Source organism: Coloeus monedula (genome assembly GCF_965178545.1).
Source record: "Coloeus monedula genome assembly, chromosome: 9".
NCBI lineage: Eukaryota > Metazoa > Chordata > Aves > Passeriformes > Corvidae > Coloeus > Coloeus monedula.
This window is the reverse complement of record NC_138789.1, coordinates 10840729-10868148: the sequence shown is the minus strand read 5'-3', so window position 1 is coordinate 10868148 and position 27420 is coordinate 10840729. Positions and strand designations below refer to the sequence as shown.

At 38.3% G+C, this 27420-nt stretch overlaps 1 protein-coding gene across 1 annotated transcript in view; it reads right to left on the bottom strand.

The window, feature by feature from the left end:
* The window catches only part of VAV3 (vav guanine nucleotide exchange factor 3), a gene marked incomplete at both ends in the record, with an annotated part of 150443 nt that overhangs the window by 84616 nt on the left and 38407 nt on the right, over nt 1-27420 (bottom strand). Inside the window, 6 exons of the mRNA XM_082286879.1 lie at nt 412-515; nt 3786-3854; nt 3950-4042; nt 6683-6791; nt 10480-10545; nt 11243-11301. Coding sequence (XP_082143005.1) covers nt 412-515; nt 3786-3854; nt 3950-4042; nt 6683-6791; nt 10480-10545; nt 11243-11301 — 500 coding nt within the window. The remainder of the gene's footprint in view (nt 1-411; nt 516-3785; nt 3855-3949; nt 4043-6682; nt 6792-10479; nt 10546-11242; nt 11302-27420) is intronic.

Sequence of the window (27420 nt, the reverse complement as noted above, 5' to 3'; positions counted from 1 at the left end):
TACATCTGCTTTCTTGTCTTTCCATTTATGACTTCTTTGTCTTCTTTAATCTGAAATATCCCTAATAAATACCCTTTTTTTAATCTGTTAAACAATACTAGTACATACTATAAAATATCTGGGATTGTGTGCATGAAAAAAAATGCTGTGTATAATAAGATATTTAAGTTTCCTTAAAAAGATATATGTTACCTGTCTAAGTAATGATATTGCCAAAACTGGGCTAAGAGGGAGGGGTCATAAAACAATAGGTTGCATTTTGACTTTCAGGCTCAAAACACCAAAACTAGCTTAATAAGTATACTTACATTGAATTTAATCCTGTTTCAGTAATATTCATCAAACAAAAATACAGTAAAATACCAAATTGAGCACATATTAGCACAATTAGTAAGAGTGTTTAAATCTTACCTTTCCTTGTAGTTAATAAAAATTTGATACAGGTTCTGACCATTTTTGTTAACAATGGAATCATTGATGTCCTGTGTAAGATTCCTGTGAATTTTCACCAAATCCTTAAAAACAGTAATGGGGAGGGGAAAAGCTTTATAAAAACAGAATGGCTTAAAGCTTTGAATATAAAAATAAATTATTTCATGTTAGACCCATTAATTTCAATACATTGAAAAACAGATTATTTGAGAATAGAATCTAATTTCAAGGTTTGGCACATTTTCTGTATAGTGCAACAAGAAAAACTAAACTCCAAGAACTACCTATTAGAGACTAATTTATTCTAGCTTAGAATGTGCACTGTTAATTCACCTTCAATTTATAATGATAATTTTAAAATTAAGCAAGTCAAGTAAATGCTTTAGTGACAAGATGAAGTAATGATTCATGTCCCTGAGCTGTGAAAAATTAGTTTTGTACATTACATTGGTCAATTAGTGATGTCCTAATGCTAAATTAACTGCAATCATAATGAGTTTCCCAATACAGCACATAACTAATGTCTGAGAGAAAGAAAAGAATATTGCAGAAAGATTTGCTCTTTGATTGTTGTTGCAACTCTCCTTTGCTTATACACTATTATACCTAAACTACAAGACATTGCATCAGCCTTAACACTGTATGGACACTGTCAGAGAATTCACAATAAATTAAGTCAAAACAGGTTGAGAAGTTTTGAAATCTGGATAACTAAGTAGTACACAGACCACTGGAATGAAAAAGAGAGAACTGTTTAAAAGAGCAAGCCATAGAAGATGATTTAATGCAAGAAATTATATACTACAAAAATAATATTCAATATTGAGTTGAGAACTAAGTTAAAACATTTCACTTCACACTAACAGTATATACAGGGTCAACCACATCACTGATGAGGGTGCAGAATCTTGAAACAGATCCAATTCAGTCGCTAGCAACTGTATGGCCTTATCCTCAGAATTTTCAGTTGCAGTAGACAGACACTATTACAGAAATTCTTCCTAATTAATGTAGTGGGAACAGGAGCACATTTTCTAAGGAGCACATAGGGACTCAACTAAGCAATATCCCTGAAAAACAGCTTAATGCTAAGGGGACAATGGGTCTTTTTGGGTTTCTATCTCTAATTCAAAGTCAGGTTTTAAACTAAACTGATGTTATCATCATTTGAAGTTAATGAATTTTCCAACACGTCAGTATGTGTTACACATAGGTTCATCTCTCTTTCTCTCTGTATGTCCATATATATAATTCAAAAGCATGCACAGGTGCACATATAAGTGCATCTATATAGGGATGCACACATAGACAGATGTACATACAAAGGCATATATATATGTAATATAGACAGATGTATACAGACACAAATATAGAGCCATACACAAATATAGAACCATACATTCACTTTAAAGAACAAAACTCAGAAATATGAGTGCCAGTGAAAGGCACTCTCTTTAGACTGGTGAGTAATTTGGGGTAACTGGTTTGGAGGTTTTTTCTACAAAATAAAGTATTTTGATATCAGCAGTTGATCCAGCAAGCATCTTTTAGAGTCTATTTAAGGACTGTAACATCACCCAAAGGAAACAATCCTTCACCAAAACCCCTTCACAGAGGAAAATCCATCCTGCTCTGAGAACACAGCACTTGCTCTTCACATCTCACTCTGCTGCAGAACTCTTTGTAACAGCTATTTTTAGTTTAAAACAAGCTTCCACTGCCTTCCAGCCTTCCTGCTGAGGAACTGCCACACAGACAAGGTCTGAGCAGACAAAGCGTTTGCAAATATTTTTGGCTAAGCCAAGTCCTGTATTTCTTTTAAGGTTATTGGATGCCTATGAACTGCTCCTGAAGTTGGAAACAAGCAGCATCTTCTAACAGCAGAATACTGAATGCTGACAACAATAAGAAAAATAAAACAACCCAAACGTAACCATTTACTGTGTGTCTCCCTAGTTTAAAATAAACAGGTTCTGTTCTTTTTACTCTTACACGATCCCCTTACACACCTTTAAGGAGTAGTGAGTGGGCTGACCTTCCTGTTTGTGCTTACAGCATTCAAGCCCTTTTTGTACCCTTGTGCAGTGTTTCCACTGACTGGAACTAGGTCTTTCAAAAAACATGTCAATACGCCTGGGCACACAGAGCCTTAGGAAAGAGGTGTACAGTAGCTTAGGTAGGACACATCATGGCTTTATTTGCAATGAGTAAGAAATACTAATGTAAGACAATATAAATTTAAAATGTAAGTTCAAAAGCAAAGGGATCTCTACAGGCAGCTGATGTAATTCAAGAAGACAAGTTAGTTACTGATATCTGTGACAGTGTTTTGGACTAATATTCGAAGTGAAGGACATGACAGCAATTAAGAGGCAGAGTGATAACTTTACTGAGGAACAAATATGGCAAGGGGTCAGGTACCATCAGTATAATAACTGTCATAACTTACCTTCTATCAGGATCATGCTGGAACAGCAACCAAAACATTTTTACAGACAGGCCAGGTTCTCATAGAATAAAATAAAATCCCCAACACCTCCTCCTACAACCTAAGAACCTGTTGGACATGCCAGAGATGGCCAAAACAGAGGTGATATTTTACAAGCAATAATAGCTTGATGTGGCCCATGGGCCACACTCTGGGGACCCTTGCCTTACAAAGGCCTCATAAAAGAACATTGCTTTTATTTGTCTGTGTTGAGAGAGGCTTCAGACCATTTCTGATCTCTTCCTTTACAGTCAAACAGAGTAAAGACATGCTGAACACTTATCAACTAAAAATATATGTAAATTGTCATACTGTTTTGATTAAGCCAAAAATAAATGGCACAAAGTAGTGATCACAGAGACCATTATTGTTTTCAATACAAGGTTTCCTAGATAGTTCACAGAGGATTTCCTTATCCTTTCCAGCGCCAGATTCCGAATGCAAGATTGTGAGTTATGATAACTTTCAAGTGTGTCAATGATGTAAGAGCCAAGGCACTTACAAGGATTTGCAAAGCAGCTATAAATAGACAGTATACAGTGATAGGTAACCTAACAGTCGCAACTTTGTACCATCATTAAAATATGAGCATTTATTCAAAGATTCACTTCTAGAAATTATTAGCTTTTAAGGATCAAAAATACTCCAGTTTATAGCAATTCACTCTCTCACACACTAATACTATTTATCTACCTTATTCCCTCAAGCAGAAAAAAAAAATTGGTAGTGCACATCCTTTTTAATCAACAAATATCCACATAAACAGACTGTACATTGTATTTCAAATAATCATTTTGTGCGGTAACAAATATATCACAATCAACTATGAACCTCATAACTCTTCATTAAATATGCAATTACTCACAGGAATATTGATGAAAACAGTATCAAACTCTGACGCTGACAGAAACCTTTTTAATGGCACCATGAAAAACTGCAAGAAAAAAATATATATACATAGAATTACAATAGTCAATCTTCTAGACTGCTATAAAAATGCATGTTACAAGTCTGAAAGCAGCATCTTACTTTCTCAATTGATTCCAGCGTTTCAGTGTACTTCTCTTCAGTTTGCTTTATTTCAGCAAGACAACAGCTTTTTATGTCATTTTCAGGACATTTCTGCAATTACAATGGAGTCAAGTTTAAGTCATTAACAGGCACCTAATGGAAAACAAATGGTTTTATTTGTTTAGAATTACGCAATTAGGATAACTGCTTCCTGACATTCTCTGAGTACTGCAGCCTCCAAAGATGACAGCAATAACCAACAGTATTTTAATGTTCAATTAGCTGATGACTTTAGTAAAATCAAAATCAAAGTAATATTATGAAAAGTTAATGTTTAGACATAAAACACTGAAGTATCAGCAGGTACTTTGGAAGATGAAATACAAGGTCACATTTAATTTACATCCAGACTGAGAAATCCTATTTAAAACACTCGGCAGTTAATAATTCCACTAAACTTAATGGGGCTAAATCATGTAAGCAACTTTACATTGCCATAAATATTGGATTCAGTCTAATCCTTGTACTTATTTACAGTTTTCCATTTTTATTTCTCAAGGGGAGCTTTCTCTTCAGATCCAATAGGAATATGTCCTCAGATCAGGAAGTGCAGCGACCTCAAAGTTCAGCTCTTGTATATGTATGTGTGTGTCTCCAACAAGACCCTGGGATTTTTCCATGTAAACCACCACTCACAGGACATGGAAGTAATTATCAGTAATTACAGGACTCCATAAAAATAGTTTACAAGCACTCGTACCCAAGATAGGATTTACAGCATTACAGCTTCAATAAAATCTGATTTCAAATAAAAGAGTAAATAACTGGAAGATGATATGGAACCATTCATGTCAAGCAAGGCACAGAAAATCTGGAGGTACAGAGGTCAGCGTGGAGGTTTGACACCAGTAACTGGATAGGCTCTTGCAGTTAGAAGCAGTAACTGATCCAAAATGTTTTCTCCAACAACACAATAAGCAGTATCTTATAAGCAACAGGACTATCACGTCCTTTCTGAAGCCTATTTATCAGTTTGCAACATCCTTCAGCATATCCCTGGTTTATCTTACCTATTTTCATCCAGTGCAGAGAATCCCTGTGCTGCACACAGACCTGATGACTAGATGTTATTCAAATACAGGGAGAGTCAGGAGTAGAAATTTAGCACTACAGTTCTTTCCATTCAGAAAAAACACTTTCAGCTTTTGAACAAAAGACTTTTCTCCTCTAGGAAGAGCAAAATTTCTAGATTAAAATTTGAATATTTAGCTCCTAGTATGTTCAAGAGTTAGACTCCTTCCACTCCCTCTCTGCTGCCAGGCTACTGGACACACCTGCTAAGCACAGCACAGCAAAGAGGAAGCCACACTTACCCTGTCCATGAGCCACATACAGCTCCTAGACAGCTTGGCTACCTTAGAGTGGGAAATGTATTCCTACCATCTCAACAAGACACCAAGCTGCAAACACACAGGTACATAAAGCTTGGTCACTGTTCTGGCTGATCTCCTTTACCCTTCTCTCTGTCTCCATATGACTCCACAACCAGCTCCTGCAAGCGGAGCATGACTTCTCACTCATCTACCAGGTGCAGCAATTTCAGAAATTACTCTTGAAAACCCAATTTGTGCAGTTCTTCATTTTCCCACAATGAACATTGAGGTTCCGTCTTTATCAGATGCAGACACAAGTAACCACTTTGCAAAAACACAGCCTTATCAGAAGAACTGTACCTTGTGAGCATCATCATCTGATGGTCACCCTCATCTCAAATGTATCATTTATTCCCAAATTCTTTTGTAGGAGTAAGAAGACATTGTAACAGTTGACTGTAATTTATTATCCTCTATAAAGTATTAGAATTTGACATTATTTAGACATTCAGCTATTTTTTATCTTTAGCTCAATACTGTTCAAAATGTTTGCAGTATTTGCCCCAATACAGAAGTTGCTGTACTCAATAGTTCACATACATTTGCAAAATTTGGGGGTTTGTTGTTCAACACTCATATGAGCAATGCAAAAAAATCCTGGGATTCCACTTAAAACCTTTTACTTCAATTTTGTGGTCACCTAACCCAAAGAAATCACTAACACAGACACTTTCAGCAGCAATTAACATATCAATTTTGCTATGTGTACCAAAAAAATCTATCATTTGAGTGCAATAAACAAAAGGAAAGAAGGAATAAGAAATAATGTGTGATACCAGCACAGGTAAGAAAAGCTGCCTTTGAAGTTCAGCTACTCCTAGAGAAAACTTAGTGGAACAGTTTACTTTGCAACATAATGACAACCAAATGATCAACAAAAACTACATGGTTGAATAAGCAAGAAATTAAAAATTTGAAACAATTCTCAGTTGTCCTTGTTAGGCTAGTTGTCCAAACAACAGCTGAAACAATATTAAACACAATAATTCCCCAATATTGTAACAATTTTGGAGGTAGGACACTTGAAAATGTCAGTAACTGCTCTTAAAATAGCTGGTAAATTTTATTAGTCAAAACTATCCAACAAAATAATTATGCAATTCATTTAAAAATTACTTTTTTTTTACTTACTATAGTTAATGTTTTCCCCTTTACCCAAACAGCCTGCAAAGTCTTACACAGGAGATAATGCTCTGATGCAACAACTCCAGATGCAAGTAAGCAGGAGCGTCACTGAAACTATCTATAAAGGCATCATTTCAACTTCCAAAAAGTTAACTGCTATTGTTCCAAAGCAGCTAGAAATTGGAAAACATACAGGTTGCTGTGCTGCTTCATCTTTCATTAGGTCTTCATAAACTTCCCCACCTTCATCTTCTCCATAGACACAATCATACAATTCCTCATCTTCCTCAACACCAGTTTCACTGAAAAGACAAGACAAGAAAAAAAGAGCTATGCAGCACAAAGTACCATCAGCTCAACAAGGGACTACTCACGGGAAAAGTTTCTACAGTAAACAAACAGATTAATTAATAGAATATCTAATGAAAATAACTCATTAAGGGAAATTAAGTCCATTAATTTTCTTTTCTCAATTAACTTAAAATAAATTTGTACAAAATCAACACAATACTGAAGACTACATTAATTTAGAACCACATGGAAACTAAACCAGACAGCAAAACCAATACATCAGGACAGTTTTGTCACAAGATTACAATTCAGTTGCCCTCTTCTCTTTGACTCTTTTCCCACCACATCCAGTGAAGAGGAGCTGCCTCTTTGACCCTTTTCTCACCACATCCAGTGAAGAGGAGCTGCCTCTCCTCATTGCCTGGCATCCCACTACACTGGGATGTGAGACACTATTACAGTTCTGCCTGCCTGTCATGGATTAGCAAGCATAGTCCTGGAAGTGATGTTCTTGCAAAGGGCTGCTTACAGCTTCCTCTGTGACCTGACAGAACCTATCAGCTGGCCAGTTTGAACATGGACAATTCTTTGAGCCACTTAAAACTGTGACCGCCTCTGTGATCCACACTTAAGAATAGACAAACTCCCCCCAGCTCTGTCTCGTTTCCGGCGCTGGCACAGGTGGCTGCGGGCCCCGTGTGGGGGCCAGTGGGCCCGGCCCAGGCCCTGCTCAGGCCAGGCCAGGCCAGGCCATCCTGGAGCCGATGGGCCCTGTTCCACCCATGGAACCCCCCCCAGCCCTGCTGTGGGCAGCCGGAGCAGCTCGGCTCCCCCTCTCCAGGGCGGCCAAGATTCAGCTGAAGCTGCACCGATGTCCGGCAGAGGTCATGTGATTGACAGTGATAAGCAAAATTCCAGCTGCAAGGCCTAGGTGAGATTAACCCTTTTAGTGCTGTGGAGAGCTGAAAACATGAGGGAAGAGAAAGAGGAGATGCTTAAAGCTGAAATTCTGTTGTGAAGCTATGATGTATCAGAGTACCCGCTGTAATTTCATGAAGGCATGGGGGGTGGAGCGTTTAACTTGTACTTGAGAGCAAAAGCACCTGCACTGAGATAGGCAGATGCTGAAGCAGCTGTAATTTCATGAGAAATTTGAACAGGGAGCGATGAGGACTTTTGCTCCAAATGGGAAAGGAGAAAACCTCAGTCCCTAGAGATGGACCAGATGAGGACTTTTGCTCCAAACGGGAAAGGAGAAAACCTCAGTTCCTAGAGATGCTCCCAGAGATAGTCCTAAAGATGAAGATGAGGAAGACCCTTTGCTCCCAGGGAAGGAAGAGGGCTTCTGTTCTTAGAGATGAAATGCTCCCAGAGATGTGTGAAGAGAACTTTTGTTTCTGAATGGCTCAACCTTAAAATTGTACCCCAAAAAACTTCAAGAGTGGACTCTCAAAAGCAGTTGTGGGAAAAGCTGCAAGTCATGGGAAGGGACTCACATGCGAGCAGAGAACCAACCTGGGCGGCTGGCTCGTTGTGATAATGTTTTCATAGCATGGGCAAGAGAGACTCCTCTTCCTAAATGGACTGAACAAGGTTATTATGGAAGTGGTAAACAGACTGAACATCTCAAGGGTTGTCTTTTTACATTGTCAGTGGGAGAAGGGAGAAAGGTGGTGGGAGGAGAAGAGTTCTGAAGGTGTGGTATGATTTTTTTTTTCTTCTTTTAGGTCTGTTAATAAACTTCCTTATATTCTTTCAAGTTTGGTGCCTGCTTTGCGTTTCTCCTAATTCTTCTCTCACAGAAGGTAAACAGTAATGAGTATTTTGGACCAGACCACTACACTGCCTGAAGAAAGGACTGGGGTAAAATACATCAAAGACTGCAGAGTCAGCACTGAGGTACTGTACCTCCACACCATAAACCAGGATTTGGATCATCTCATGCAACCTTCAGCTACACAAAAATGAAGAAAGAAATCAAACTGAAAAACAGACAGTCCAACGAAACTGAGTATGCACAAGCGATATCCTCCAGTTGCCCAAACTGCCGAAATAAAGCTGAAAGTCAATGCTCAACTCTACCCTCGGCTAATTCAATTTCATTACAATCAGCCCTGCTAGAGTGTTACTGACTTTGTGCTAGCGCTATATCAAGCCCATATCTTTCACTCATATTTCTTAGCGTATGTCTACAAAAGAACTCTAAAAGATGTTGAAAGCAGTTGTGTCACAATAATAATATAGAAACTGGATCAGATATCCTGACAATTTTGAGATTTTTCCTGCTGAAGACAACACTGAAATCCTTCAGAGTAAAAAACAACAGGTTAGTCCAACATCTCTATTTCCACTAGCAGTGATGGTGTGCAAGCACTTCACATTAAACACTGGCAGATGTCAGATGCAGCAGACACACTCCATTCTATCACCTCTGCTCCAGGGAAAAAAAAGCTAGCAGAAAGGCAAGAGTAAGGATAGAAACATTTAACTACTATAGCTCTTTCTGACAAAAAGACTTAAATTAATTTTGAATTCTTTAGACACCATTTAAACTCAGGGACAATTAAATTAATTTCAAGCAAGCTTACTAATAATTGATGGAAACTAAAAAATGTGGGCCATTTGCATCATTCAATGGCACATTTGTTTCTTATTCTTGAATTGCTTTCTCCACAATTGAGACAGCATGCAACTATTAAATTTCAGTTAATAATATTCATAATTAGTTGCACAAGAAGAGTTACAAATCAATTTCTTTGGTATGCTTTGTTAGCTTTTTTTTTTTAATGAAAGACTGTCTCCCAGTGCTGAATTTATATACCCATTTAAGAAGTGGTGGAATTATTATTTTTAAACTGTTATAATGCCACCCCATCTAAGAGATAAGGACACCACCTCTTGCCCACTTGGGTCTCAGAGGAGACTGCAACTCCCACCTTCTGCACGCTTGGCTACACAGAGTGAAACAATTATCTATGAGACAGTTGGCTGCAGAGATGAGGACAAGCTTTGCAGGGAAAGTGATAAATTGAGCAATGCCAATCATGGTAAGGTTTCCCTTCTTTACAGGCACTGAAGAAAAAAAAATCCCTGGTGTGAACAGCAGCTTGTTTCCCACATTGCAGCACATGACATGCAATGAGTGCTGGTGAACTTTGAGCCTTGGAACAGTGAGCTCCGATCTAGCCCTTGTCCAACATGATTCCTCACGGATCTTGAGAGATCCTAGCCATAGGATATAAGAGTATCCTGACAATCCTGCAAACACTTACCCAGAAGAGGTAAATGCACTCATATGAAGAATTTCACTGACCTTAGGGAAATGATCCACTTGAATTAAGATCCAAACATGCATTTTCTTTCCAAGTTCAAGACAATTTCTTTGAGTCCCTTACAAGTGATCTTGCAATCTTCTGAAAGCTTTCTTATAGTACAGACAGGTAACTTAGAAATGCATTTTTTATTTACTTTGCTACCAGCAGCCTCTATGAAACATGCTGCTTTATATACACAAATGTATCACAATAATTCAAAAAAGTTTTCATAATTAATTCTTCCTGGTCAGCATAATGACTAACAAAATATTTACAAATGAAATAAATATCCCATTCTCATTAAAACTATATGTTCCACAACACAATACAAACAATAGCATGCAACTGAAAGACAAAATCTTTAATTAATATATTAACAACATACTCTATTAAATCAGGAAGACCTTTGTAGATATCTTCATCATCAACACTTTCTTCTGTAGGGAAGGGCCTACAGAATGAAAAATAACATTAATTACAGATAGCAGTAGCCCAGTCATATAGTGGGCTTCTTTTTGATTTCCAAAATTTTCACCCAGATTATTGTATATGAATGTGTTTATACATTCCCCCCTTTTTCTGATGAACAGTATATGCGTATTTACACTTCGTTACGTGGATTGACACCCAATATAATACAAACCCTACTGCATGCAGTTGTTATAAATCACCACTAACATACATCATTGTCATTTTTGAACTGGAAAAAAAAAGGTCAAAACTTTCAGGTCTGGTTCAGGGTTTTTTGGTTTCTTTTTGAAAACAAGAATCTCACAAACTTGGCCAATTTTGCTGATTTTCTAGAAGCAAGGAAGAGGAGAAACCCCATTTGTCTTTACATAAATCAGCACTGCATCAGCTTGATTTATGATTCATGTGTCACGATTATCACACAAGTTCTGCAATACTGCTCCTCTGTTCACCTCCTGTTTCACCATGAGCAGGACACACAGCTCAGGCCCTTCAGTAGACAGCTTTTGTAACTCCTCAGAGGCCCAGAGCCTTGGTTAGCTGCCCACTGGGCAAAGTGGCTTATAGCTAGAGAAGTTCTTAGTGGGGGACACCACCTATCCTGCCTGTAACAACTTTTCCAAGGAGCATCACACCAAGAGGCCCTACTCCCACCATTCCCTATAGCAGTAACATACCTTATTCCTGTGCCTAATGCAATAGGAGTACGGGAAAGCTTTGAAAGTGTTTCTATCACCTGCAGAAGAAGGAAATAGAAACTATGATAAGTTGTAGAACAGAAGCAATAAAACATTTTGTTCTTGATTGTTTCATTATCAGCAGTACCACTTCAGATCAAATTATATAAACAGAGAAAATCTGGCTGTGCCAAACACAATTTGCAATTGGACCTGGATGCACTTGTAACCAAATTTGATCCTACAGACTGCTCGAACAGTTGGGTTTCTTATTGTAGCTGCAGGAAGAACGGTTTTGAGCTTTGCCGCACGGTGGGCAGCAGAGGGAGCCAAAGGCCAAGGCAGCAGAAGCCCCGGGGGGAACTGGCTGGGAGCGATCCGGGGGCCAAAGCTCAGCAACCTCGGGGGCCAAAGCTGAGCCAGCTCTCATCGGCCCCACAACCGAAGCTGCACAACGAAGCCCTGAACTCTTCTTCATTTTTGGAATACGGCAGCAGTCTGGAAGATCTCATTCTAAGAGAATACTCCTGTAACCGCGGAGGTTACACAGATAGCGAGGGAGAGCATCAGTAAGGGTAGAACACATACACGGTCACATACACGGAGTTGTTTTGTTGGCAATTGAATTAACACAAGACCTGCTTTGATTCTGCCTAGCATGTCCTCTCCGTCATAAATACTTACTCTTATACTCAGATATGCAAGTCTTATTTGCTAGAGAGAGAAGATGACCCAAAATTATACCCTGCCTGAACTTCCACACTTCCAATGACCAGGTTTCCCCTGAACTCCTCAGAAGTTTCAGCCTGTATCTTTTCAAATCAAAATCCAAATTAAGCTGAAGAGAAATCTCCAAATAAGGCTTTTATCAGCAGTATCAAAATTCAGTACAACAATTCTACTTTTCTACATTTCACAGGCATTTGGGAATAATCTCTACCATTTCAGTTGTTTATTTTTGAAGTTCTAATTACAAGACTACCCTGACCATGAAAGAGAGTTAAAAGTGCATCTCTCAAAGGAAGGAAAATTACATGTTTGCACAGAATGACAAAGTAAAAACCACAGAGAAATCTCACAAACTACAGAGCTTAAACTGAAGTTACAAAGCCTCCACAGTGAATCATATTTCATAGGCAGATGAGCAAAATCAAGAATTAACATTAGATTAATCCTGTGAAAGGAATATCTGGAGTTCATTTAAGCTGCTGTGAAAATAAATGCCACAAAAAAATTTCGTTTTGCCTTACAGCAAAGACAAAGAATAATAAAAACTAATAAATATGCCATTAACATAATCAAAGGTGGGGCACATACTTCCCCTATGAACAGAAGAAATGCAATATGGTCTAGAATAAGCTTTAGAAATTGTGGATAAAAGTTGATTGAATAGATGACAAAATGATTAAAAACTATTTCACATTAATCAAAAGGTCAAAAGGGAAAAAGACTCCTTTAACAAGTCTTACTGTTGCAGGGGAGTTCTGGTTTCCGTAGCAGACCAGAACCTGCCTCTGCACACCTGCAAGAATCCCAGTGCAGAACTGCAAGGACCGCTGAGCCACACAAGACAAGATGCTGTGGGATTCAATGGCAAAATGATCTGTCCTGACACATGGGTGGCACTGATTGGCAAAATTACAGGAGGTTTAAGGGTTCTCAAAACAAAGAGGGGCAAGTCTGGTGAACTGAATATCCCTTACTTGTTTCAACACGGTATTTCCCAGCACACGAAAATCTTTTGCAAACTATTCCACCCACACAGACCCTTTTCCTTAGAGGGATTCTCACTTATCTAGCATAATCAAACCCAGTAGACACATGGCTTACTCTTCACAGCTAATTACAGTTGCTTCAAGATAACCGAAAAAAAAAAAAAAAAAAAGGAAAAAGGCTGTACAAATAAAATTGTGAATTTTAGGTAGGCAACTAGCAAATGTTATTCCCAAAGTGTACTGCTAAATTATATTTCAGAGCTATCATTGTGAACACAAACAAAAGCAAGATTTACAAGTAAGAGGAACAGAACCACTTTTTCAGGAACTGATGTGAAAACTTGGAGGGGGCAGGCACAGAGACACACGATGACACCACACACACTGAGGAAGCCAGAGAATCATTTACAAGAAAATGCACACAGAGAAAAGGACAGAGAAAGGAACTGTATGACTAGAGACAACAGAAGACTACAAGAATCTTCCCTGCTCTTAGAACAGAGACCATTAAGCACTCCAGTCTCTAGTTAAGATTAAAACACAGATACAACTTCCACAGAATAAAAGATAATGCTTACCCACTGAACCACTGCTATTAAACCACAGCTTAAAACAGCGCTGTCAAGAAACAGAACCATGTCTACCAAGGAGTATTTTTCTTGCAGTTGTGGCTTCCCTAAAGAATTCCAATAAACTATCAGGAATACTTACACCAGTAAGTGTACATGAAATTACCACTTCTGGTCAACACACTTTTTCAAATCATATACATGCAAACGTATTTGCTCCAACAAAAAGTGGGGCAAAGCAAGATTCTCCTCCCAGATGAAATTTCAGTTCTTTGGTTCTGAGACACTGAAGGAACAACTAAGAGTTCCCAAATTTCAAAGTTCATGGGGATAATTGCAGTTATGTAGTTATGGGCTGAGTTGCCTGAAACAGAATTTCAATAGTCATTCATCAAAACAAAATCAAACGCAGCAAAATGTCCGATTTTCAATAACTGACAAAGAAAGACTCAGGAGTTTTTCAGAACAGCACAAGTTTGAAGTCCTTTACAGTTGATGCAAGGGGACCTCTAATACAGTGCAAGTCTGAACTCCAAAAATTACAATGTACCATACACATTAAAGTCCCTAACATTCAATTTTGCACTTTTCATGTGCCTTTTTTTTTGCTTTGCTCTCTTCCTTTCAGCAGAGCTTTAAACCCTTTTATGTGTTTAACCCTAAATGACTGCCCAGTTCTCTTCCAAAGCAAGGATTCTGACAAATGTCCCTGTTTGAATGAGGCTTAACTGGATCTTAGTTTAAGTGCAAAAATAGCACTCCTTGCTTGTCCAAAGTGCAGAACAACAAGGATTCCATGCCTGGTGCTGCTCTGCACCCAACAAATGTACCAAGGGCTGCAGAGCTTTGCACACACACACTACTACTAGAACCGTCAGCAAAAAACAGGTACTGAATAAAGATTCCTAATTGACATTCTGGCCAGCTATGACACACACACAAAAAAAATATTTATACCCCAAAACATCCCACAATAACTACATTCTTTCACACTGAAAAACTCAGTAACTACATGATTCTCCTGCAGGGAACCTGACACTGGGAGATATTAGCAAGAGGCTTCCAGGCATAAAAGGAAGCCTCACTGCGCCCACCGAGCACAGCTCCTTTGCACTGCCTAACACCATCAGAGGTTAAGCAGGTCTTTAGAAGTCACATCAAAGTCACACTCCCTTCAAGAAGACGTGAATATCCAAGTTTGTTTTTCAATACATAGCCAGTTTATGCAAAATATGACACAAAATTCAGATCTACAGCCCTGGAGGAGGAAGCACACCTCAGCCTACACCCTGGTTAGTGGCTCTGCTACTCATTCATGTTTCAGGCACTGTTGGCAAGAACAATAGTCTCACACTGTACATTAACTCTTTACTTCATTAATAACTCTAACAGCATTTTTTTGGCTTGGTATTTATTGTGGCTTCACTTGACTTACAGTTGTACATCGGACTCTCCAGTTTATGTAAGAACTTTAATATGGCTTGCCAAAACATTATTTTGTAATTTCCTGCAGCCATACTCTTCAGTTAATCACATCAGATATTCCCGTGCCTGCTTACAGCAGCAGTACACAAGAGGGACTATTTTACTTCTTTCCATAGCAGCAGTGTGTCTGAGTTTAAAATGTCCCTTTCTAAAGTATTTTGGTGGTGTCTCTTTTTAATCTTTCTTTAAAAAAGAACTTGCAAATCATGCAGTTAAATAACAGATTGAGTACATTTTTAAAGTGCTTTTCCACTTCTAAAAGAAACAGAAGTAAATCATTTTGCAACTCACTGTCTCCCCAAACAAGCAATTCCGTGCTACTGACGGCTGCTGTAAGGACTACGACCATATTTGTATTTCTGATGTTTACCTAAGCTGAAAATACTAAGTGATCAACAAGTGTTGATGGCAACAGTTTCTTAGCTTATGCCAATAAAACCTAGAAAGACTCACTTGTGGTTAGATCATCAAAGCAGTTGCTTCCATGCAGGCACTTAAATCAGGATGTGTTTTCCTAAGACACAGTAAAAGTCAGCTCTGGGCAGATCATGAAAAACAAAAAGCCAATGCATAGAGAAATCCAATGTTCCTAGAGAACACAAAGTCATACATTTTCTGCATCATGGGGTGAGGCTCTTATGAGGCCAATTTTAAGCGCCACATATCCAGGACACTTTAAAGCCAGAACTGCTAGTCATGCCCACAAGCTGAGTGAGTTTCATGAAGCTGTTTTTACTCATACATCAGACTGGTGAGGAGCAGGTGAAAGAGAAACATCATTGTGTCTGTCACCCAGAGATAAGATGAAATTGCTATACATAAATATATTCTCAAATGACTTATATTAAGAAAGAAGGTTTATCATTTGCTACTGTAGAGTTTACCAGGCTCTGGACAACCTTAGATCAGTACTTCATTTGGCACAGAAAGGGATGGGGGGCGGTTGAAACATACATTGATTAACATGTATTAATACCGTACACTAATCCATCACTAACCTTTGAACCAAAAGAACTCTAGGAACTGCTATATTTCCATTTTACTTGGTTAAAAAATGAAAAAGAAAAAAGAAAGAAAAAAAGAAAAGACATGTAGCCAGACAACTCCAGGGTGATCACACACCTGCTGATCCAATGAGCATATTAGTCCAAGTAAAGCGTGTTCGTAAGTTAAATTGAACATTTTCTCTCCATCTGCCTTATTCAAGTACCATGTTAGTAGTCTGTGTTGGTTCAGGTTAGTTTTAATCAAACCACAAGCCTCTAGGGAAGGAGAAAGGATGAAGACTTTCCGAAAAGGGAAAATGAATGAAAACTCGTTAAAATTAAAGGAAAGAAGGGAAGGGCAGGAGGGGAAACAGAGAGAGAGAGAAGAAAAAACATGACCTAAAAGTAAACCTTTGTTTCACATACTGGCACCTGTAACAGGCCCTTAAAAACAAAAACCAAGTTTCAAATGTCAGCTATGCAAATATGCCTGTATTAAAATACTGTTGTGGCATGCACTGAAGTGTCAAAGCCATACAGACACAAAGATATGAAAGAAAATTTACAGCCTTGGCACCTGCACCAACACCTCCTTAGGAACAGGACAGACCTCCAGCAGGTAGAAATGCAATTGTCTGCGTTTCATTACACACAGCTTCACATATAGCTGTATCCCGATTTTCACCTCATTCAGATAATGAAATCCAGGCTTCAGGTGTAGAGCACTGACAGGTGCAATCCAAAGGAAAGCCACAAATTTACTTTCCACTGGAGTAATCACCAGCTGCGGGATGCTGCCTGTTTTCTCACTGACATCACCTTCAGCCATCCTGATTCTGGCTCTCTTGTTGTCCATGTCCACTTTTCCATTTCCACTGAACTCCATCCTAAGGAAACACATCTGAAGACTACTTCATCCCTCTTTCCCATCAAGGCTTAGCACTGGAATAGTGGCAGTAAGGAAAACAGACTGACTGTCCCAGGGAACCATGGCAGAGAAATTCACAGCCCCGAGCCAAGTCTTTGTGACTGACAGAAGCCTGCCAGAAACGGTGAAAAAAAGGTTTGAAACCAGGTGCCAAATGCTTTCATGCAGAGGCAGCAAGGGTACAACTGCTATAAAAGCTGCTTTTGGCAGTCATGCGCATTTCCGCTGAGCACTGAGCCTCAGCTCCATCTGCGAGAGAGGAGCTCAGAGGGGCTGTTGTGCTGCAGGGGGAAGCCTGGCTGGCTCTGGGCATTGCAGACCTTCATACCCTACATGCATTGCCCTAGGAAAGTCTCATCCCACATGCATTTTCTCTAGTGTCTCCACAATGAAAGGGCAGGAAAGTTTCTCCAGAGTAAATAAATAAATAAATAAATAAATAAATAAATAGACAAAAAAAAATAGCCAAGACAAAAAAACTCCTGGGTGTTGCCGCTCTGTTCACAGATAAGCTAAATACAGAGATGCAAACCACGGGGACTTCAAAAGCCCTGGGGAATCAACAGCTACAGAAGATGCAACTTTTTCTCCAAAGCCTTGTAAAAAGGAGAGGTGAGATGGGCAGTTAGGCACCAGGAAGGCAGGCAGAGCTTGTAGAACATAATTTTTCCAAGCCCCTCAGAAAGATATGAGGACAGATGACCTGATGTCCAAAAGGACAGGTTGAGGCCAAGAATATTTACCCCTTGTAATAAAAATGGAACACCTGACATTAAGTTAGAAATACCCAAAAGAAGAGTTCTGTTGTTTTCTTTTCACATCTCTAACTTACATCAAGCAACACTAAACGTCATATGTTTACATTACAGATGTGAAGCATCTACAGCAGGTTGGATGCCTCACTAACCAAATACCTCCTCCTCTTTTTGCAGACTGAACATTTGCAACATTTTACTCCTTTTATCAGAAGTGATAACTCTGACAATGCAAACTCTGGAACTAGAACAGTGGGACTAGCTGACAGAACTGCACACATGAATCCTAAACATTAAAGAAGGAGAAACAAAACCAAACGCTCTCTGGGAATCTGCAAAACTCAATATACCATGTTATTTGGACTACAATGAGCAAGTCTTGACTAATCAATATCCAACAATGGATACAAATGTACGTACACTTTAAAAAATGTGCTTAAAACGCCATTTTTCAAATTTTACATCTCTGACAAGGCTACAGTTGCTAGTCCAAAAGCATGAACGGTTCCCTAGATGGCTCTGTTCTTACAAGGAAACAAGAAAGTTCCAACTGCACAAGCAGCACAGTCCTGCTCATTTCTTGGTTCATTTTGTCCTCAAGGCCGAAAGACACCCTAACACAAGCATGGAGGGACGGAGTTCTAGCAGCTGCTTCCTGTCTGCAGCTCGTGGTTTTGATTCTTTGAATGCCTTCCAACCCTCACCATGCCTTCTGGGGAGTTATGTTCAGGGCTGTTTTTTCGGTTGGGTTTTTTTCTTTCTTTTTAAGATCTTGCTTAAAGAATGGCAACCTTACTTCAAGCATTGCTGTGTTATGAGCACTGCAACTAATAGCACGAGTGCAGGCTGCCTCAGAGCATACAGTTCTTCTAAGTGTGGAATAGAAGTTTGCCTTTTCTGGTGCATTCACTACATTTCCGGTTTTGCACGGAGGGCAAAAGAATACAAAAGGATATTCCTAGGACAGTACTGCAAAACCTATCTGCTATTAAGTCATTCCAGTCCCCTTCAGAATAAAGATTACAAGGATAACCTATACTTAGAAACAGCATCTTCGAGCTGCATTCAGCTTTGATCAAGTGCTTGTTTTCACTGCTTTTGGAACACTCTTATTGATGATACCATTTTTTTTACCATATTTTATAGGGGTCATAACAGTAATCAATCATGAAAGAAATAGCTTTTTCCTGCATTTTAAACAGGGTATTTTAATACAATCTTTTTCTTTTACCTAAATGTAAGCATTCCTTTTAAAATCCCTAATGACCAGAGAGATTACCAAAGGTGTTCAGACTGAACGTGTGGGGTTTTTAAATAGGAATGAACATAAATCAATGCTCTGTGTTTTCCAAAGTTACATTTCTTTTGCTCCTGCCCTTTCACAGACTTCAAAAGACTATTTTTACATGTTTTGAAAAGAACAAGAAAATTCTCTAAACTGCAACCACCAGTTTGTACACTATGTAGATACATTTTGGGTGTTCTTGACCTTGGATGTCTAAAATTGGCACACAAATATTTTAGAAGGAAATTAGTGCTTTCATATTCATTATTGATTGCACCTCCAATACTGTTTTAGGTATGCATCCTGCAGTTTAAGTGACGTGTGGTTTCCTCACTCCCACTGTGTTATTTCACTTTAATATTTAAACAGATTTTTGTCAATTTTGATCCTAGCAAGAAAAACACTCAGAGGAGGCTGTGCAATGGAGTTTTCTTCCTCTCTTCTGCTAAAAGCAGAGGAAGAGTTTTTCTTCCTGTCTTGGGTGAACCAGTCACTGCCACACTTCTCCCTTTTCTGAGTTTACTTTAACCATTGACTATACAAATTTAACTAGCGTGTGATTTTGCTTAGTGGCACCAAATCACTCCTGAACCATGAAATTAATTTACTCCAGTACACAATCAATGAAAATAGGAATATTTTTTATGAATAAATACACCTTGTATATCCCCTTATTCTCTGCAAGAAAAAAAAATTTCCCTCCTACAGTGCAAAGGGAAGTGAGCTGCTCTCTTTGCTGCAATTGCCATCCAACTCACTCACAGTGGCTCACAAAAGCCCACAGCAATCTTTCAGGCCTCGCACTCTTAGATCTCTCTACTCTACCAGAAGAGACAAGGGATTAGATCAGTCCAACAGAAAAGCACTTGCCTCGAACACTACAAAAAGATACACAGTAAAAAGGATGGCATAATAACTCTGACATTTCACTGTCTTCCACTCATTTTAAAAATCATCAGCTTTGACACAGGATTAAAAAAAAATCTAAACTTGAGAAGACATTCTGCAACGGAAGTGGCATTATCAGCTTCTATTATAGAAACTTGGTAAGAGAGCAGTGGTTTGGTTTTCTCCCTAATCATCTGTTCATTCAGGTTAAAAAAAAAAAATTCTAACTACACTTACAGTAGTGAAAGAAAATGTGAAGAAAAATACATTCCCATCATGTTTGTACCCAGTTCTCCTTGAGCGGGATCCTTATATTGAATTACAAAATGAACGAGACAAACTAACTTGCTATTTTTATTTTCTACTGCTTAATTATGGTCTTACTACCTTGAACATGCAGCAGCTTGCAGGTTGTATTATCTATGTGCTACACTTCCAAAATGCCACTGCAGAATTGCAGAACTAAAGGGAAAGTGGATTGATTCCTCTCGTTATTTAAAATGTTTTTTTAAATGTTGTTCTGTAGCTTTCACTTGTCTGGAGGTTGAAAAGAACATTAAGAGTTCTTAAAGTCTGTGATGGGGATCATACTGTCTATTTTAGATGTAGATACTGTGATAAGAGTAAACCAGAAATACTTATCACTAACCATATAGTTGTATTTACTATTAAGATGTCTCTTGGAATTTCACCATCTCTACTGACTTCAGAAATTTTTGTCCTCTCTTTTATGCTCTTCACTCACTGTTCTAACCCAAGTCTCTGGTCATGTCACAAACTACATTTGAGAACTGATACGCAGAGAGAGAGGGAAGGGACAGATTTCTTAAAATGTTATTCTGAAGGGCAGGTGCAGTCCACTGCATACTTCCCAGCTCTGCCATAGTAGAGGCAGTAATTTCTGACATTAATATTGCCTCTTAGAGCACACAGGACTGTACCTCACTTTTACTCTACAGGGTTTATAGGCATTTCCAAATATTTGTTGTGGAATTGTGCTTAAAAACATTTGTGAAAGGGCACAGGACTAAACACATCCCGAATTGGTAACAAATCACAAAACTTCATCGAAGGCCAACTTCAGTCCTCACTGTTTATGATAAAAACACCAGTAGTACATATGAGTTGAATGACACTCTTGACATGAATTTAGTTGTGCATTTCAGTGCAATACAGTGAGTTCAAACCAAACCCAATACCCCAAGCATTTAGTCCTGCTCCAGTCAATCTCAGCAGCAGCCTACTGTGAGCAAATGCAAGAGCAACTGCAGGCAAGCAGATGCACCTAGAAAACACACATGAAAAGGCCATGCTTTGTGAAAAACAGGCTCCCACATCTTTTGTAGTCAATGCACGAAGTCATTTTGGGGAGATAAACTGGGAAAAAATATATTGCAATTAACCATGGCAGCGTAAGTGGTTTTATCAAACACACAACATGAAAGATAAAGTTTATCTGATACCAGTATTCTCCTAGCACTTTGTCATAGATATTATGGTCTCAATGAAAGGCAGTATTTGTGCTAGAGTGTTAAAATTTTATGGGTCAGATGTCACAGGGGGAGATTTCAAACTGAAAGTTGCAATTCATATCCAGCAGCAATCTGAGTTACACCTCTACCTTCTTCATTTTTTTACATCAAATGTCAAAGATCAAAATATATACAAGCTGATGAACACTAAATTGAGTGAAACAGCCTCAATGCTGAAATTTTTTAAAAGCTATTCAGCAGTACACACTGTTTTATCCCACACTACCTGTAATGTTCCTTAAAATTGTGCTCCTCCCTTTTTACTTGGCACACACTAATTTTACTGCTTACAGGTATTTCCAACAGCACAGTAACTCCCTTGCTGCACTCATACCAAAAATAGTAGCAATGAAACAGCATCAAAACCAGCTTAACTGAGGCAGATGCATGAAATGTCATCTTCAGACAAGAGCAAAGTCAGAGGATTTGCTGAGACAGAAGTTTTGGGAAATACAAGAGATGTCAACAGGAGAAAGATGTGAGAAAGTTGAAAGAAGGAGAATGAGACACTTGAGGAAGGAGAAAAATCTCATTCAAAAGAATTAATGTAGACAGTTTCTGAAGGGGTTTGAGATTACAAAAACATCCCCTCAATAAGTAGAAAATAAGGTAAGAAAACTGAAATCAAACCTGTAAAGCAAATGAAACATGAAATGAGAACAAAGAAAGTAACAGTTCCCTCCATGGTAATTTGTTTTAGGAAAAAAAAAAAGGAGATTATCCATATTTTCCACAAAAATGAACAAAAACATCAACATATAAACTTCATTAGCTGCATTAACGCTGTTAGCTTGTTGCTGTAGCTGAGGTACCTCCAGCACGCAGAGCACACAGCAGAGATTTTATGAGGTATGTGGATAAGATCAGGATATGGCACAGTCTAGATTTAGGTACAGCTTTTGGAAACTTTTAATCACTGCTGTTCAAGGATAATACAGCCATTAAAACCACTCTTATCCAATACTTTTACACTTTAGCCTATGGAGAAAAGCCCTTAAGACCTGCATACAACAAATTATAATATAAATTTATATTAAGATTAAGCTCTAGTTGTTGGTCAAAATTAAGTGTTGCATATATAACAAACAGGCCAGGCTACTGCAGTACAAGTTTAAGTTTTCGGTGGATTTTTGATTACTTACACTTCAGTGGATTTTTGATTACTAATGTACTTACATTTCCCACTGTCTGTGACACTCAGAACATGCACCACATGGTCTCCATCTTCAGAACAACTACTACAACTCATTAAGATCCAACAGAGCGGGCAAGGAAAATGGCTTCTGACAGGATTCTCTGCCTTTCTAGTTCAGGGATCCTGTGTCTATGAAGCTTCACAGAAAGGGAACATTTTTCCTTAAGACTTTAGACTGCCAGTGAACTAACATGGATCAATTCAAAGCCATCATAAGGTCTGAGGCACCCTGTCAGATGGATTCTTTCCTACCAGCCAAACAGCTTTGAAACAGTGGTACAAAGTCACAACACATGCTTGAGAATGCTGACTTTGCTTTTAACATTTTACCTTACACTATCAAACAAATTTATAACTGAATTCCCCTTCATAGCTGGAGTTCTATACTTGCAAACAAGCAAGGAAGCAAGTCGTTACTCTGGTACCATACCTACCAAAGGGACCCATTTCACTGCCTGAGCAAACTGTTTCCAACATGCACACAAAGAGCAGAACAAGAGTTAATGTTAGTAAATTTAGATGACTGGCTTCATATTTTTCATTGTATTAGAGGACTGATTATTTTTTTTCCAAATCATCTCATTAATTAGCATAGAAAACAGCTCAATTTGTACATGAGCCTACATTATTTTTACTTGGCAAAAAAAATACTTTCAAATGCTTATGAAACCAGCACCTGTATTCACCTTCATTTTCCATTCCTGGGCAATCACTTGGAAAATAACTCAGCTTTTCAGGTTTTCATTCTCAATAGAGTAATGCAATAAGGCATCTTTCATGACTCCAGAAAAATGTATCTAAGGAGGAAAAAAGTCTATGCTCACTAACTCATACTCACTCTCCTAAATGAGACACATCTTTTCATTTAGTCATAACCAGAAACATCCTGACAACACTGCCTGTTGGTTTACTTGCACATACTCCATCTACATCAGCAGTAGGCAATGAAGAACCTGTCTTTTAGACCTTTTTATGCCTCAGACAGCTCAGACTGCCAGCACTACCCTGAGTCTCTGCTTCTGCAAACACACATAAGCAGAAATGCCCTATAAAAGCACAAACATGACAGAGCACACTGCACTTCCCTGCCTTGCATGGTATTTTTCAGGTCAGCCCAGAGCTGTGCATTGGCACAAGACTCTTGCTGTTTTCTATGTAGCATTTTCTCTGCAAAGATCTTGATCAGCTTCTGGAGTTCATAGTCCAGGCTTCTAAAAAGTGCTATTGCTCAAGTATTTTTTACTGCCTTGTTTTTTTCTATGACACAAGCCTTGTTCTCGATTCAAACACCCCGAGTAGTTTTTAGTCATTTATGAGTACTGATTTGGTAAGAAATAGAAAGCTAAACCCTCCTCTCAGATTCAATGTTCTTTAGGTCAGTTTTAAATGAGGAATCAGTTAACTTCATCTTGGAATTTGATAAATGAACTCTGAGAAATTCAGGAAAAATAAATCTGGTACAGGTCCAGATTTCTTGAGACATCACAGCAGTTCATATATGCATGTATTGATCAATATACATTACAGAGAAATACATTAAGTATAGACAGTTTCATGAATAATCTTGCCTAAACACTTGTCTATTGCATTACAAACTGACTACTGCTTAATATCAACTTTCATCAAGAAAATATTATTCTAAATAAAATATACAGCTTAGTTAAAACCTCCTTTTGACAGTTTCCAAATAAATGACAGTATCATATACCTTGTAGATCCTAAAATAATTTTATTGAACAATTTGTGACAAAATTCTAAGTTCCTTCTCACAACTTCATCTCTAGAGTAGTGGGGTTTTTTTTTCCGGCTTAGACAAAGGAAATAAAACTTTACCAGAATATCAGTGCTAAGACTTCTTTTTTCCTTTTCTGAGTTTTGGTGGTACAAGACAACATCAAAGACTGTTCTCATTGCACTATTAAACATACAAAACTATGCTCTGAATAAGATGCAAGAGGAAGCAATTGAAACTAGATTATTTTTTCTTCAGAGGAGAAAAATTAAGGAAGAGACCCTCATATTCAGATTCTAGAGAACTGAAGGAATTTCAATAGAGCCACAGTTCTCCTCTGATGAGTAGGGAGTACTTATCTGCCACACAGAAAAATCTGAAGATGATTTAAATAAGCACAGGAATAGTAGGACCAGTCTTCTAGCAAAAACCAAAAGACAAAAGAAAACTCCAGAAACAAACCTGAAATGCATAAATGGAAAAGGCCCAAGAAGCACTGTAGGGATGGGGATGTACACCAGACTGCAGGGCAGAGTGGTGAGAAAGGCAAAGAACACAGGCGGCAAAGGAGACAAGGCAGTGATGAAGAGTAAATAGTAACTAACCACAGAAAATTAGTTTAAACATTAAGTGATGAAAGGCTAAGTAGGAATGATCAGATAGATTACATTCTTTGTGTGTAAGGCAAGGGTGAACACAGGGCAGCATCAAGAGGCAAGCATGGGGGAAGGAAAGCAGCAGTTCTGCTGCCCAGAGCCCGTGGTCAGAGCACTCTGCTACTTGCTGTGGTTATTGCTTTGTTAACCTGAAGTCTGGAAGTGGCACATTTTCCTAGTATTTAGCAGACTGTTCAAGACACAGGTGGATTAGTCACTTCCACAGGACAACCAGACGTAAGGAATTACCTAAAAGCCCCACAATTTGAACAGAAATATTCTCATGCACTCCCATTTAACTCTATCCAGCATCAGCATGGTTAATCTAATTAATAATATACACAAAGGCAAGATTTAAAATCAGTTTGGTTGTGACTCCTCCAGATTCCAAATTCATGCCACCCAGTTGTGGGTGGCAAATCTTCATCCAAAAAAAACAAAATGTAAACGTGTATTAGTTTGTAAAAGTTTAAAAATCAAAATATATGTTATGCTTAAGTTCCTAGTATTCAATTTCTTTCACTAAATTTTGGCTAGATGCTTGCTAGATATAGGAAAACTACTCTACTTCCTATGGTCTGAAAAATAGATGAATTCATACTCCAATTTGCTTCATTTTATAAGGAAATGTCCATAGAAAGAGAGAGTATTGAGAATTTTGTATCAGATGTCTGGTCTAGAATCCACTTTTTCCATGACAAAACATGCTAAAATGTGTTAGTAATATTAATATAAATAAAAATATTTATCCTAATTTAAAGAAACTTTGTACTAATTTAGCCAGGAAAAACCTGTTTGTTTTCTAATAAGACATGATCATGCCTTTAACAAACATTTTTTGGCCACAAAATATGCAACTGAGAAAAACCATCTTATATCTAGCCTATATCCAGCCTCCAAGTTAGCATATACAAAAATGTAGACCTCACCACTTTGGAAATGGTATGACATTTCTAATCAGGCGGTTTAAGAACTTTCATTAACTTCACTGAGTTAATTGAACTTCAATATTCCTAATGAAGCTTGTTTACCAACACCCAGATTGTTTCTCACAGATCACAGACTGTGTCCAGCCACTACTTAAGGCATTCAGCTGGTCTCAGCTTTCCTTTCGGTTAGATGAAAAACTCTAAGGGAGGTCCTCCCCAAATCAAAACACTAAAACTCAGTCTCAAAATAAGCCCAGAACTGTATCACTCAACAATATTTAGTAGAGCAAATAAGTGCTACAAGAAGCTGCCATGTTTATGTGTGTGTGTATGTGTATATATATATAGTACTTTTCAAACAAACTGGTGGTGACCAAAAGATATGATAAAATCATAAGAAATTGCAACAGCCAAGTAAATAATCTTAAAAATGTGCACAGCTATTCTTGGCTAGCCACTTGTTTCAAACAGTTATTAATTTATTATTTATTATCTAAGTGAGAAAGCATTTGAAAGAAAATCTGAAGGTAAAAAAAAGATATTAAAAAATTAGGTCTTACTCCTTGTTCCGCTGCTTTTACAGGCATGAATACATCGCATAGGATCATTCCACTGCAAGGCAACTACAACCTCTTATCAGGACATTGATAGTGATAATATTTAGACAAGTTAAGTCAACTGTTTGGACAGGGCTGCCACAAGCTTAGCATTGTGTCCTTTCCTCATGCCATGTTTTATTCTCCAAAGCTGCTGTCACCTCCTAGTTATCTCCCCGAGCCCAGACGCAATTGCCAAGGTATATTCAGGTACAGCAGTCAGAGGGCACACAGCTGGGGCTATGCCTCATACCACTCAGGAAGATCATTCTATTTTTATCTAGCACTGGGGGAGGAAAAAGCTACACTATGCCCTACTGAGTCACTATGCAATCAATAGCATCTCTTTAAACTGTGCTGTGAGTTTTGGGCAACAGTGAAGGCTGAATGGGAATTACTGTAAAACTCCTCAACCCACCCGTGACCTACATTCAATTTTTTGCTCTACTCTCCTTCAATGGCACAAGCACTAAACCCTCCCTCAAGTAATCTACATATTTTGGTTAAAAAACGGATTACATAGTACACTGAATTACGCAGCTAGTATCAATTAGCCACTGCAAGAAACACATCATGTGCTTCCACAATGTCACTGATGGATTTTTGCTCAAATTAGTTCTGCTTTAGAAACACCTTAAACCTTCCAGCAACTTAAAAGTTGACTTGGGGAATGAATTATACTTACGTGAACTAGCCCTCTGTTGGTTTTTCTAAGTAATTCTGTGAAGTGCTCCTTACATGTTCATAGAACAAAAAGGGATCCAGTTGAAGACCTAAATGCAACCTACTCGAACCTGTATGTAGTTCTAATTTGGCAATTTATCATGTTATGGTTAAAATTCACGTATGAAAATATGCTCAGAATAGTACACTCCAGAAAACAATATCCTTTTGCCAGCCCTTTCAGCATCGTGCTGCATTACTGCA